The sequence below is a fragment of the Pteropus alecto genome, unplaced genomic scaffold, assembly GCF_000325575.1.
Source record: "Pteropus alecto unplaced genomic scaffold, ASM32557v1 scaffold320, whole genome shotgun sequence".
NCBI lineage: Eukaryota > Metazoa > Chordata > Mammalia > Chiroptera > Pteropodidae > Pteropus > Pteropus alecto.
Window position 1 is genome coordinate 1,917,756 of NW_006429963.1, and position 15,181 is coordinate 1,932,936.

At 55.0% G+C, this 15,181-nt stretch overlaps 1 protein-coding gene across 1 annotated transcript in view; it reads right to left on the minus strand.

The window, feature by feature from the left end:
• Positions 1 to 15,181, minus strand: part of DPP6 (dipeptidyl peptidase like 6) — a 214,313-nt gene that overhangs the window by 83,203 nt on the left and 115,929 nt on the right. The window contains exon 6 of the mRNA XM_015587682.1: positions 9,908 to 9,989. Within this exon, the coding sequence (XP_015443168.1) occupies positions 9,908 to 9,989 (82 nt within the window). The remainder of the gene's footprint in view (positions 1 to 9,907; positions 9,990 to 15,181) is intronic.

Genomic DNA, 15,181 nt, shown 5'->3' on the forward strand with positions numbered 1-15,181 from the left:
GGAGGGGTGGGACTGAGCGTGTTTGCAGAGGGGACGGGGCACTGAGGCGAGAGAGAGGACGCTGGGACATCTGGGGAGCTGGACGTCGTCCCTACGATGGGTCCTCAGCCTGGGAGGGGCAGACGGCAGGGACAGCCTCTCAAGAGGGCGGAGGGTTTGTCCTAACGGCAGGGCAGCGGCGGAAGGGCTCTGTGTGGGCAAGTGGACAAGATCGCTCGGTCGCAGGAAGAACCTTCTGCCCGGGGCAGGGTTCTGGGAGGGGGATCGAGCGGGCAGCGAGATGGGAATCCAGGTGTGAGCTGATGGTGGGATGCGGAGGAGGGCACACGCGTCAATGTCGTCCACACAGAGGAAGTCACGGCATCGTCGGCGGAAGGAGCTGCGGATCGGGCAGGCAGAGGAGCGAGACCGCAGGGGTCTGACCTGGGCGCTGGAGAGGGGGCGATGCCACCCAGCAAGCGACAGCCGTGCACGAGGCGGGCCACAGAGCGGGGCGGAGGGAGGGCGAGCCGAGTGCGCCCTGGGCCTGCGGGAAAGGACGCGGGGCGGCCGGGCTGGCGGCTCGGGCGGGCGCCTCCCCTGGCTATGCCCCGTACAAAGGCTTGGCCGGACCTGGCGTCCCTCGTGCGCGAGTCACACTCTTAAATCAGGCCCCACGGAGGAAGTTAAAACACAATTCCCGCTGCTAACGGCCATCGCAGCCATTATGGTAAAAACGAAAACCATTCAGGGAAACGATAAGGTTCCCAAATTGAAGAACAGACAGAAAAATCAATTTGCTAATTTGCTAATTGTTCATTATAAGTGGAAATAGCGGAACTAGGTTTTAGCCATGATGTCCATAAAAATAAACAGCCTAAGATAAATAAAACCGCATCTTTTTTCTGAAAATGCACTCGTTGATAATCTAAGTTACGCGTGTCACTATTCTTTCAAGAACACGTGCTCGTGATTCCCAGGAGTCAGACGAATGAAATAAAACTCACGGCCTGTGGGGACAGCCATGTCCAAAGGCAGGAAGACAGCTGGATCGAGAAAGGGTGCTTACCCGTGGGAAATGTTATGACGTCCCAGAATACGACGTTTCAGAATAATCGACAAGGGCTAACAAAATGCTACGAAGGAGCCGTCCTGTGGAGTCCGTTTACAAGAAGAGGCAGGAGGAATCCTTCGCCAACAATTGACTTAGATGTTGCTGAAATGTTTCCAAGAGTCCTCAGGAACGTCTTTGTTGCAAGCTAAGTAGTTTCCTTGTCCCCACCTGTGTTCCTGCTGTTTACCAGTCCAGGTACAGGAACGGGGCGATGAGGGAGGAACGCACATCTACCCGTGCGGGGTGCTCTTACCCTCTGACGCTCCTGTGGGAAGGTGGGTTACGTCGACCCTTTCGACAGAACGCTCGGTCCAGCCCGTTCTTCCCAGCGAGTTTTAACAGTGAAGACTCCCATCTTTGTTTTGAGATTGTTCACAGCACATCCAACGCCTTAAGGGAGAAACGTCCGACTCAAAAATCTAGAATTCTTTCCACAGCGTTGCCCATAATCTGAACCGCCGAGTTAAGGAAGCATCAGACCATCTTAGTTTTTCGGGGTGATACCATCAAGTTGTTTCAACGTCCATGAATTTTGGAGCTTACGCCCATAAGTCGGACACTTTCCTTTGCTTTCCCTTCTGGACATCATTTAGCGAGTATTTGTTGAGAACTCGTGCTCTGCTCAACACGGAGCCACGGGCCGTGGAAGATCAAAACGGAATGAAAAACACGCTCTTTCCGTGACCAGCTGACACCGGGTGTGGGGAGCAAAGTCAGGCGAACGTGAGATCGTCGAATAATGACACGGAGAAGCTGCTGCAGTAAGTGGGGCCGACGACCCCGTGGCACTTCAGGGGAAGAAGTCACAGAGACTCCGCTCAGACGGGAGACGGACCCCCTACTCTGGGATGTCCGATCGTGATGTTTTAGGGATTATGATAAGACAGCTGTCCCCTCCCCCCTAGTGGGAGAAAAGCACAAAACAGTCTCTAAAAGCCGCTACGGGCACCGAGGAGAATTCCGACCGGCACACCTGGTGTCGTCCGCCCGAGGCTGCCGGGCCAACCATCGATGTCCGGACCCGCTGTCCGCATGTGACGGGAGTGATGGGTTTGGCCAGGGCTGCCTCGTATCGGTGGCCTCACCCCTCGGGCTACGTTATCTAAAGCGCCCCTCACTAAAGGCGCCCCTTCCTGAGGCAGAGCCCTGGCCCCGCTCTGCGTGGTACTGGACCGGTCAGCCTGAGGTTCTCCATCAGCACTGCCATGGCTGGCGCGGGCGCGTTCGGAGTGGGGTTCCCGTGAGAAGGGACACGCTGCTTCCATCACGGCCGCGTCCCAGCAGCTCTGATGGGAAGAGAGCTCGGGTTACCCGCACCCCCGGCGACGTCAGGCCCCGTTTCAACCCTGAATCCACCTTGTCCCTGATTTGGCTTTGGCTCGCAAGTGCAAGCTAGTTCTGGAAAACTCCTGGGGAGGGTTGGGAGCACGCGGGGAGGAAGGATGCGTTCGTCCAGCGCTCTGGAACCCACAGAACTGAAGGTGCTGTCACCCTGGAGGGCGGGGCTGTTCACGCTCGGTCTCCCCAAAAGCAGGGCAGGCACCCTGCATGCGGCCAGAGCGTGTGGCCACTGGGTGGGACTCCTGCGCCTCAGAGCTGACCGCGAAGGCTCTTCTCTTTTAAAGTTTTAACAAATGTGTAATTGCTGTATCCAAGAAACTTTTAGAAGTGGGTAAAACGCCCCTAGTCTGGCCAGGCCCAAATGATCATCTTTCCCCCTGAGGCAGGGGTCCCCAAGCCTTGAGCTGCAGACCGGTACCAGTCCGTGGCCTGTTAGGAACCGGGCCGCATAGCAGGAGGTGAGCGGCAGGTGAGTGAGCGAAGCTTCACCTATATTTGCGGCCACTCCCCTGAGCAGCATCACCGCCTCGGCTCCGCCTCAGATCGTCAGGCATTAGATGCTCATAGGAGCCCTGGTCCCTGGTGCCAAAAAGGCTGGGGACCGCTGCCTTAAGCAAACATATACCGGACAGCTTACTTTTGGTCCTACCATGATTCGATGAGCAGCAGGTGAGTAAGCGAAGCTTCACCTGTATTTGCGGCCACTCCCCTGAGCAGCATCACCGCCTCGGCTCCGCCTCAGATCGTCAGGCATTAGATGCTCATAGGAGCCCTGGTCCCTGGTGCCAAAAAGGCTGGGGACCGCTGCCTTAAGCAAACATATACCGGACAGCTTACTTTTGGTCCTACCATGATTCGATAGATGATGTATCTTGCATGCTCTATAGTCTACCTACGATTTTTAATGGCCGCGTGACAGCTCATCCTATTATTATGGGGAACTTCAGCAAACTGCTCCCCTGTATCCGCTTAGGGTTCTTCCGGCCTTCAAAACGATTGTTATAGATAACAATGCCACCAATGTCTTTGTTTATACGGTTTTACGTTCTCTTTAAAAAGGATTTTTCTGTGTTAAAGTGTAGACATCTTTTCATGACTTCACTTATTTTTAAAATTCTTTTTAAGAATGATTTTTCCCCATACCCCGTCCTCCACATTCATACGGCGTGACAAAAATTTTTAAAAATCTCCACCGATATAGGATGTCCACTGTAACTGAAAATTTTAAAAAAAATAAAAAAGTAATATTTAAAAGAAATCTGCACCGTGTCACGGGTGTCTGTTTACCTGGTTTCCCGCACTTCGATGGTTCCACAGTCACGAAGCTGTGTGAGTTCCCCGCACCTTCGCAGAGCCGGCTGGCGAAGGGGACAGCCCGCCACCCCTTCCTGCTTCTCCTCGTCCGCAGCTGTGGGCGCCAAGCAGCCGTCACGCTGGCCTGTCTGTTCCAGCCAATTGCCGCAAACTCCACTCCTGGACCTCAGTGCAAGTGCGTATCAGAGGGACCGAGCCCCGCGGAGCCGGGAAGCGATGGCGTCTGTGCTCCGTCTGAAGGGCCCCCTTGGCGGGCTAGTAAATCACTCACCGCACCGGCTCCATCCATTATTCCAGGAGATGTAAGGCGATTTCCGTTCCTGCGAATTAATTCCTTGGCTACTGTCATGGGCTTCGCGCCCGTGATGAATGTTTTGACAATGAATACCAAATTAACCCAAACTGATTAGAGGCTTTTGTAAGTTATTAATGGGATGTCACTTCGGTCTGGTCCTCTCCGTGTACGTGACATTTCATGAAATAATCTCCTCTTGCTGGGAAAAAATCAATCTTTCTCCCCTTGCTGGATTTGTCAACGCGGGTAAAATGCTCCCGGCCCCCTCTGTCCCCTCGGCTGGGTGAACGGTGATGCCCTTGGGGATGCGAGCGACCCAGGGGAGGCAGCCGGTCCCAGTTCCCGGGCGGCTGCTCGGGAAGAAGAGAGCACCGCTGACCGGCGAGAGGTCGTGGGACTGGGTGGCCTGCCCGACAGGAGGGCTGGGAGAAGCAAGCAGGGGACCTTGACAAAGCTGCTTGACAAAGCTCCCCCAGCTTTACTGAGATACAAGTGACACGCGGCAGAGCGAGTTGAAGGTGTGACGAGGTGATTACTGCCATAGCATCCCCCGACACCTGCATCCCGCTCCATGACTTCCACTCCATACGCCAGACAGGGACGGACGAATGCTACGTGACATCACGTAGATGTGGAACCTAAAAAAACCCAAACTTACAGAAAACCAGAGGCAGAGCGTGGCTGCCAGGGGTCGGGAGGGGCTCGGGGGAGGCGTGGGGGATGTTCGTGGAAGGCCACATTTCCAGTTAGAAGTTCTGGGGTCAAATGTCCAGGTGTTTTACAAGGAACGCATTTGCTCTGTTCAAGGGACAATTTCTGGGGTGGCGTCAGAGCAGGGGAACGGCCGTCACTTGCAAACCTACGCAGAGCTGAAGGCGTAGGCGATCAGACTTGATGGTCTGATTTCTAAACAGTGTCCCTGAGCCCCGGGGAGCTGGCGGACAGTCAGAGGTGGGACCGGGCCCTTCGGACCAAGCCCAGCGGGGCCTGCATCAGGCCCGACATCACCCGGCGTCAGCAAGGGCAGCCCAGCTGACACGTGCCAAACTCCCATTTGATACAACTCTTGTTTTTCTTCTCATTCGCTACATTTTGGTGATAAACAAGCAATAAACAGCAGCAACAATGAGAGCCAGTGGTTACTGAGAACTTCCTGTGCAGGAGCTTCCCTGCCATGTGCTCTCAACAGATGACCTTGATCCAGGCGGTGACCCCTGCCAGGTGCTCGTCGTCACCTCTGCAGCACAGGCGGGGACACAGAGGCCGAGGTGTCAAGGATCTCAGCCAAGACGTCGCCTTCGTGAGCGCCACAACCAGGGTCTGAGTGTCCCTCTCTTGACACCGAGTCTTTTTGTTATTCACGGTCCTCGGTAAACAGAACAAACCCAACCAAACTTTCCTGTCCTTCTAGGGTTCGAAACCAGGACCTTGCGATCCTGGGGCCGACGAGGCAGCGTGGCACGGCAGTGGTGTTTGTGGAGGGGCTTCCAGGCTCCAAGCAGAGCGGGCTCCTGGGCTCCTGCTGTCACACGCCCCTGGCTTGGTGGCGGGTGTCCTGGCTGCACCAGCCCGTACCTGGGGGCTGGCTCAGTGCCGCAGGGCGAGTGGCACCCACCTGGCCCTTCTCTCTATCACCTGGGAGCTGAAGGCCCACCTGTGGCTGCCAGCCTCTCCGGACGCCCCCGCCTGAGAGGGGCGGGGGGCAGACGCCCTGTACCCCTCAGGTATCTGTGAAAATTTCCGTGGCACTTGGTTCCACGGGCGAACGTTATTAGGCGGCACAGTTGCGTAAGGTATCCACACTTGCGAGTTCACCCGAATTTCAGGCCTGGGCCAGAAGCCCAGGAAAGCTACCGGGGCCGCCCTCAACATCCTGTCGCGTGTCTCTCACAGAGATGCCAGGCGGGGAAACGAAGGGCTATTTCTAAATGGACGGCTTCGCTGCGTTCTAAGTTAGCAGAGACGGAACCTTCCGCGAACAGGTGCACACAGACGGGCCGGGCAGGCCTGCGAGGGAAGCTCAGGGCAGGCCTCCGTCTGGGCAGACGCACCTGCAGGGGACCCGTGGAAGAAGGCACGCCGCGGGGAAAAGGGTCGAGATGGTGGATGCTTTCGGCGTAAGCCGCTCTGCACGCTGCCCACAGGAGGCGGGCAGCGAGGGGAAGGACGTGGGCGACATCGGCGCCGTTTCTGCATTTAACCCTGTTTGGTCCGGCCTGATCCGCTTGCCCGTCTCGAAGCGCAGGAGACAATGTCGCCTCCTGGAAACGGCCCGGTTATCCGTACCGAGCGGCGGGGGCCACGTGCTGGCACCGCCGCAGAAGCACATTCTTTGGCAGGATGGAGGCCTCTCTCCGTTCACCTGCCCCCCTCCCTGGGGACAGTGCGCTGGCCGAGCAGGCCGTGCTCGTTACTGACGATGTGATCTGAAGCTCTAACGAGACCCACTGACAGGTAAGGGCCACGCGCTGGAGGCCACTAGAAGTGGCGAGGAAAATGCCTGGACCCCGCCCCCCGCCCCGGTGCTGAGAGCCAGCTTCCCGGGATGCTTGGGGTTCCACACCGCACGCGTCACTGAAGTCACCCCACACAGGAGGTGACGATGCTCAGGAGCCCTCCGGTGACCTTTCGCCACAGCTGTGTTCTCCACTCCCGAAGGAGGACCGCCCGCCTCGGTCTGACTCATTATAATCAGGGCCGACTTCCTTTGGGGAGCAATATTTACTTTTAAAGATACAATGGCAGTGAAGGTGCTGGAAACTATCGGTGTTCGCAAGGCCTGTGTCAGCGGGGTGCTGGCCGCAGGGGACAGGCTTTCTCCAGTTGGGGACAGCCAGGGGGCACAGGACCCCCAAACGAGGGTCGGTCCACACAGACTGCCGGCCAACAGACTTGTCTTTGTAAATAAAGTTTTATTGGAACATTTGTTCCATTTGTCTCTCTCCTGCCTACAAAACACTCTTCTCTCTGCGATAGCAAAGTGGGGTGGTGGAGGCCGACACCGTGGGGGCCTGTTTACTCCCTGGCCCCTTCCAGAAGAAGCCCGCGGACGCCCGCTCCAACACGCTGACACTCACGATAAAAACCCCACGGTTCAGGGACGCGTGAAAACTCACCGAGCACATTAGCTCTCCTGGTGCCAGCCCCAAACATCAGCAAATACTACGTAACGGATCCTCATTCCCTTGAAGCAGAAAGGAGGTCGAGTTCCCCGCTCCATCAGTTAACGTCCCGAGCAGACACCCAGACTCCGGCTCCTCGCCTCCGTCCACTCGTTTTAGTTTAAGGGGCCGAAGACCACAAGACCAAGTTACCTGGCTCATCGATGCACCTGTTCGCGCATTCCTTTTCGACCTCAGCAAACATGTACTGAGTGCCCTGTGTTGTGCTAGGCACTCAGAATACATAGATGAAGGTGCTGGAAATTTAGACTAAAGGCCAGCGAGTCGAGGACAGATATGTCAACTCGAAATGAGGAAGTGTCTGGGACAAGAGTTTGCACGGCGGGAGCTGGGAGCCTGGAGAAGGCGACCGGCAGTGTGTGTGTCGGGGGCGGGGTGGTCGGGGACACATTCTCAGGGAAGTTGACGCCTATTTAGCTCTGTTGCAACTGTTCTTTCAGATATTAAATGTGATAACTTCCGTAATCACCTAGTCCTCCCCTGTCCACTGGGGACCACGGCAGACGTGCACATCGACTGTCCCCAGGGTAGCAGTGGCCTCGGGTAGGAAAGGGGCTGCTGGCCGGACAAGTACAGAGCCTGGAGGACGATCGACCAGAACCCCAGATGCCTCCGAATTCCAGATATAATCCTAAAGCGTGTGTGCACGCACACACACACACACACACGCACACATGCGCACGCACACACATGCACATGCATACACACACGCACGTGCACACGCACACGCACATGCACACACATGCACGCACATATGCGCACGCACGCACACACACGCACACACACGCACACACACATGCACACACGCACACACACATGCACACACACACGCACACACATATGCGCACGCACACACACACACACACGCACATGCACACGCACACGCGCACGCACATGCACCACCCCCTATTGCAACCGTGGCTTAAGTTTTTCTTTGAATTTCCAGCCCTTCCCAGAAGGCAGGCCGGGGTTGGCATCTGGCCTCTCTCCCATGCGGACGGCGAGGCGGGAGTCTGCCAGCTCAGGGACGATTAAGGGGTGACACTGAAGGAGGAAGCAGGTCTGGTGGAAAGGGACTTTGGCCCATGGTCACCTCCTTTTCCTGATGACTATGAAAAGGCCGGACAGTGCCCACTCAGTGAGGCCGCCCAGGCCCACGGTGTTCTCTGGCCAAATGTGAGGCTGGGGCGTGGTGGGTCCCTGGAGTGACTATGACAAGCCCTCTACAGAGACGTGATGTCACGTGACAGGGTGACCTAGTGGGTGTGGGGAAGGTCTGCTAATAGGAAGGTCCTCGATCACCAGCTCATGGGGACTGAGAGATGACAGCTAGAGCCCCAGCCTCTGGCGTCTCGAGCACTCACGTCTGCCACGGTACCCTAGGAATCTGCACCTTTTCCTCGCGTAAGAGCTGGTGCTTCGAGGGAAGATGGGTTTTATTCCCTCGTTGTGACTAAGTTGATGGATCGGTGTCCCTCTGCTACACCGGCTCGCGACGTCCCCGACCTCCTGTCATACTGATTTTGACCGGCTTAGCGTGCTTTTCGAAACCTCTCACGGCTAAGTGTGTAGCCCAGGGGACATGTCAGTGATAGTTAACATCGTTTTGTGACCTATGCACTTCTGTCTCTTCAAATCATTTCAAGGCATTGGAATTAATATGCAACCAAGAAAATATAACCGTCCTACCGGGGAAAATCAGACTATTTTAATTTCTAAGACAGTGGACAGTCTATGCTATGCGATCTCACTCCAAGCTCATAAAAACGATCATTCCTGTGCTATTTTAGGAAAAGAAAGAGTTTTTAAAATGCAGCTTTAGTTACAGATACAGAAAAAATGGTGAGTAGGGCAACCGTGTCATGTGATCTTCACACAGTGGGGACTTTCTACAAAGGGCGACAGATACAATCTCTTGGAATAAAGCGAAACGGAAAGGACAGGTATCACCTGGTTTCAGACACAGGTAATGCCAGAGCTGGTGTAAACCTGGGGGGTCATCCTACCCAAACCTTACACTCGGCAGCCGGGCCAGCTGGTGGCGGCTGACCACCGAGTGACGTGTCCCCCGCCGGCCCGCACGAGATTACAAGCCGTGCCGTGTCTTCTAACCCCGTTCGGAGCCCTTTCATTGGACCATCCCTGCCACTAAGTGTCCCCAGATGACGTAGTTTTGCCGATTTGAGTAAGAACCCGTGAAGCTGGGGGGTGGGGCCTCCCTAGCTGTGGAGAATCCCCCCCGAGCCGCTGCTGCCTGCGGGGGGCCTGGCTCCGAAACGACCGGCTCGCCCCCTTCCTGCACCGAACCCTCAGGCGGAGGGAGCGGCATCGTGGAAGCAAAGCCGGTGGCTCCGCGACGCTGACGAGCCCACCGGACGCACTTCGGCCGTGGCTTCTCTGAGTCCGCAGGAAATCTGTCACCCACGTGCACAGCCCCGTTAGGGACCCGTTTAAAGACACTGGAGCCGGAGACCGAAGCACACGCCCTTCCAGCTTTAAGAGGATTCTCGACTGAAAAAGGGGACGGACGTTGCGCACGTGCAGACACCCCGGCGTGCTTATTCGCGTGTGATTCCCACACGTGCAGAAGCCGCGTGTGCCGAGGCGGAGCCGGTCTATAAAGCGCGCACCTGCTCAAGTTCAGAACACGGTCGCCGGGGGGCGGGGGGAGGGTTCGCTTACCAGCTGCTGGCCTTTGGGGCCCCACCCTGCGTACTGGAGCTTGGCATTGCTGACTTCCGGCGGATCCAGACTTTGAGGATCCCTGAAAAAAACAAACAAAGCAAAACGGTGGGAAACGGGAAATGAAGATGCTGCTTCTACCCTCCAGCTGCGCTTGATTCCCCGCCTTCCTGCGGCCTCAGCTTCAGGAGCCGGCGTGATTGCATCGTCTGTCTCGTTCAGATTTCTTCATAATTCACGGGAAGCCGAGACAGGCCCGTCAACGCTGGCCCCAAACAGTAAATGTCCATCATGAGAGAACATGCAGAGAAGTCTATAGATGAATTTTTAAAAAACACCCAGAACGGTCGAAGTTCAAAATTGAAATGCAAAGCTATATATCGATAAATCTCCACCGCTTATGTCCCCATCCCTGGCCTTCCCGGCAGATAGTGTTTTTCCTGAGCATAATGCCGGGTCATTCTGCCTTTCAAAACCGGTGGCCTCAAGGATGGATTCCAATCTTTGGCTTGTGCTGATAGATACTTTCCAGAAAGAGAGAGGGAGGGAGGGAACGGAGGAAAGATTTTTTTCCTTTCAAACACCATTTACACTTTTCATTCTTAATTATAATATGCAAAATACCATGCCCGCAAAATCCTGCCGGTGCCCTAAGGTCAAAATGACGATAAGTCACAATGAAAAAACTAAAAAAAAAAAAAAACCTAACCGTTTTATAAATAGCAAATATTTCAGTATATTTTGTAGCTACCACTGTTCTACAGTATGTAGAAAAGGCTGATTTTTTTTTCCATTTTGCAGATTTGCAGTTTGTTTTTTTTAAATTTTTAAAATTAATTTTTAACTTATTTTATTGTTTATTGAGGGTAACATTGGTTAATACAATTATATAATTTTCAGGTGTTAGAAAACGCTGATTTTTCCCATTCGTTTTGGATGACGCTGCTCCCCGTGAAAAATTATCTCTATGTTCTGGCTGCCTGGGCCAGACTCTGCCCAGTGAGCCTCTTACCGCTTGGCCGTGATGCTTCTCATGCAGAAGGCATAGCTACAAATGTGCCCATTCGACCAGAGACAGACTAGGGTCAGGTGGTCTTTGAAAAGGGGGACACTGCACATCAGGAGTTGCTTGAACAAAGCAGGTAAGACGTGAAGGGAAGGGAGCTGAAGTGGCGAGCACGTGCCGATTCGGGGGTCGAATCGACGGGAAATCCTAAAGTAATTGCTTAATTATCCTACCCGGACAAAATGGATTCCATTTCAGCGCTGGGGAAGGCGAGATAGTCCGCAAAGCCCCGGGCAGTCGCGGATGGCGTCCCAGGGTCTGGAGAGGCCAGGGAAGCCTGACGACGGGCAACAGAGCCAGAGGGACAATGACAGCAGCGGTCAGCGGGCGAGGCCGAGGCCCAGGCAGTTAGAGGGGTGAGTGTGTGTGTGGGGGGGTCTCAACGTTCTGGGTTCCAAACCAACTTTAACAAACCCCACCATTAGGGTTGAATGTTCTAATGTTTCGAAGTAGTTTAACAGACATGGGTGATTTCGTCTTTAACTCTGTGCGGGAAAAGGGAGACTTGAAATCCAGAAGCAGTAGGATAAACGAGTAATACATCTGATAACATAAAAATTTAAGAAGTCGTGCATGACGAAAACGTCACAAGCAAAAGACAACTGAAAAACTGGGAGAAAATATTCATAACACATACTAGGGGTGAATGGCTATCATCTCTAATGCATAAAGAACTCTAAAGTTAAGGTTACAAAAGACCCTAAAATGATAAAAATATGAGTAACAGACACGAACAGGAAATTCACACACCTGCAAAAAAGATATTAAAACAGCCCTCAAACACATAACCAGGTCTCAAACATATGCAAAATTCGAGAAATGCAAATCGAAACTACGGTGAGTTATTTCTCACCCATGAAACTTGCCAAAGATAAAAACGAAAGAAAGTCCGATACTCGGTGCTGGTGAGGCTGTGGGGAAACGGGCATTCTCGCGCTTTGCCGGTCGGGGAGCAAATTGGTACAAGCCTTTCAGACGGAATCTTGGTGACACCGGATAAAATACTCACTTAACTCCTGACCTAGACCGCTTCCTGGAAGACGCACCCCCAACGATGCCAACATACATGTGCAGGAGGCCGTATTCATTGCGGCTTTGCGACTACAAAATACCGGGAACAACACACCGTGGAATAAACTAGGGCGCATCCATGCAGCGAAATACGACGCAGCCGTCAAAAGAGCAAAAATCTGTGTGGTGGTTTCCACGACGGAGATATGCAAAGCCCAAGACAGGACAGGAAAAGACACACGCCTGCCTCTCCTCGTTTGTGGCAACAGAAACACAGGGGGCATAAAACAGAGACCAGAGGCTGGTTACGTACAGATGGGGGGCAGCGGAAGGAAGGGGAGATTGGGAATACGGGGGCAGCGAGGACGAGAAAGCGAACTCTGAATATATATATATATATTTCGGTAGAACGTCCAGTCTTGGACCACAGTTAGGGTTTCGCATGATCTTCGCACACTCCAAAAACAAAACAAACTATTAACGGCAGCCAGGACGTGGGCTGAAATTCAACCAAGCTGTTGAAATTCAAATTCAACCTGTTGCGGATGGGGCGAAAGATGAGGCTGGGGGTGGGGAAGCAGAGAACGAACCCGCGGATGACACACAGCGGGGGAGAAACGGGGCTGTCCCCGCCTCGTGAGTGCGTGCGTTTCTCTCCGGCCAGGGGCGGGCGGTTCTGAAACTGGGTGTGTGCGTGGGCACCAGAATGAACGAATGTGCAAATACAGAGAGACAGCGGCGAGAAGGAGGGCCGGGCTTTGCACCGCTGGGGAAAAAATCAGATAACGTCCTTCCCGACACACTGTGATCTCGGTGTTGAATGAAGAGAGAAACCAGTGACTTCCACGTCCGGCACAGCGTGGGCACACGCGCTCGAGCAAACGAACGGACAAGTGCGACGGCCACGGACGTGGTGCTCACCTGAACTCCTTCCGTCAGGTTTCAGACGAAGCCGGCGCGTTCCCCCAGCCTGGGCCTATTTAGAATGTTCCGGGCTCGGAGAACAGGGTAGGAGACCAGAAAGAACTGTGTGAATTACACACCAAAGTCCGCTCGGCTGGATGATGATTTCCGGTGGGTGCTAGAAAATTCTGGAACAGCAGGGGACCCGCCTCTGTTTGAGCGAACACACGTGAACGTCCATAAATGCCGATCAGAAATGGTCCCCAAGTGGACAGTCCCTTAGAAGATGGCACGAGCACCAGGGCTGGTCCAGCGGGGAGGGAGCTCCACGAAGTTCTGACCTTGACTCTGAATCACGCCACTCACCAGCAGTGGGGCGGGGGCCACAGAGAGCCCCGAGCCGAGTCCGCGTCCTCATGCGGACGAGAGAACAGCTGACACCTGCCTCACGGGCTGCACTCGTTGAAGATGGAGCACGGGGTTGCCCGCTGGAGAAGCGAGGCTTGTCGGTTGATTCGCTGGGAAACTTCGACCGCACAAACCGCTGTGTAATTTCGGCAAAGGGCCCAACGATGTATGCGTAAGGACACGCGTGCTCGGCAGAACCCAGCGGCAGAGGAAAAGGCGCGAGTTCCCGTATGTGACAGGAGCTCGCCTTGAGGGACCGTGGCTCTCACACCCTCCTGCCGTGTTTGTGACACAGACCTGTATCTTTGCATCGGGATGCGATGGCATCGGATTCTCTTGCTTTCAAGTTAAAAGTGGCTTTTGGGGTGATCTCTTCCAAATTCCAGTCCAGCGTGGGGTCCCTTCCGCTGTGACTCCGTTGACGGCCATCCGTCCTCTGCTGAAACGTCCCGTTGAGGGGCTTTCTCTGCGGCCCTCCTGCCCCCCTCCTGCCCCCAGCCTCGCTTTCATGCCCCATCTGCCTCTTCACAGAAACGCCCGGCCCCCCGAGAACGAGCAGAGAAGAGCTGGCAGCCAAACGCAGCCTCCGACCCCCGCCGGGCGCTGACCCCGTAGTTACCAGGGACCTTCGTCAGCCACGTTCCTCCCAGGGGGCTTCCAGTCCCTCCTGCTCTGCTCCCACCGCCTTTGCCCCCCCACCCCGTCCCCTTCCACTGGGGCAGACAGAGAGGGGTGCGGTTGGATCGTCTCCCAGGAGACGCTGGCAGTTCAGCAGCGGGTGTGCTGATAGCTCCCAGCCGTCCTGCCATCGGAGTGGCCTCCGCTTTCGACCAGCTGTGCTCTCCCGGGGCGGCCCCCGGCCTGCGCGTGAGCGTGGCAGCGGTTCCCCCGAGGGGGCCCTAACCCCGCAGCCGAAAGCTTTGTGAGACGAGGAGAAGGCACACGGAAGAGACGCCAAGCCTCAGGGGACGGTGGGGGAGGGAACAGAGTGATGGGTCCACAGGCAGGTCGCCTGAAATGACTGCGTCTCCGAAGCGGGGGGAGGCAGGGGGAACCCCCCGCCCCGGCTCTCAGAGGGAGCCCGGCCCTCCAGACGCCTCGATTTCAGACTCCGGCCCCTGGAACTGTGGGATGATGACCATCTGCAGTTTCAAGCGCCCCGGGGTGTGGTAATCTGTCACTGCAGCCCCAGGAACAGATTCTTTCAGAGAAACGGAGGCCGAAAGCGGATTAAGCGATTAGCTCAAGGACATGGACCAATTGGCTTTCGTTTGACCGTTAACGTCCTGCTTTGGACAAAGACGGACAAAAACATCTCCGACTGACTTCAGGAACAAAGTACAAAGACTCTGAGAGGGGTAGCAGAGTTTTACCCGCGAACCTGTCGCCGAGCTTCCCGTGGAGCGTGTGCGTCCATCAGAGGCGCTCCGGATGCCACATCCCGACACCGGAGCCCGGGGCCTGATGCAGCGTCACCAGTGACTTCCAGCACGGACTGGATTATTCCAGAATTCTCAGGGGTATGTGTGTGTGCATGTGTGCAAGAGGGGGGGCGGGGCAGAGAGAGAGAGGGAGGGAGAGAGAGAAGGAGGGAGAGAGGGAGGGAGAGAGGGAAGGGAAGGGAAGGGGAGAGAGAGCAAGTCAAGGGTGCTTACTTCTGAGTGCACAACCATTAGATTTTGCTGTCCAGTCACCAAAGCTGCTGTTATGTCCTGATTGGTGCTCCAGAAGCCTTCCTGTTTGCTTAAATACTTTGCTTAAATGGTTTGCTTCCACTCTTACCTTCCCATTATGTTTATAACAAAAAATGCCTATTACTTAGGGTAGCTTGAATATATCACCCAGTTCTCTGTGCTTTGAAATGGCCAACAGGATGTGACAAGGCA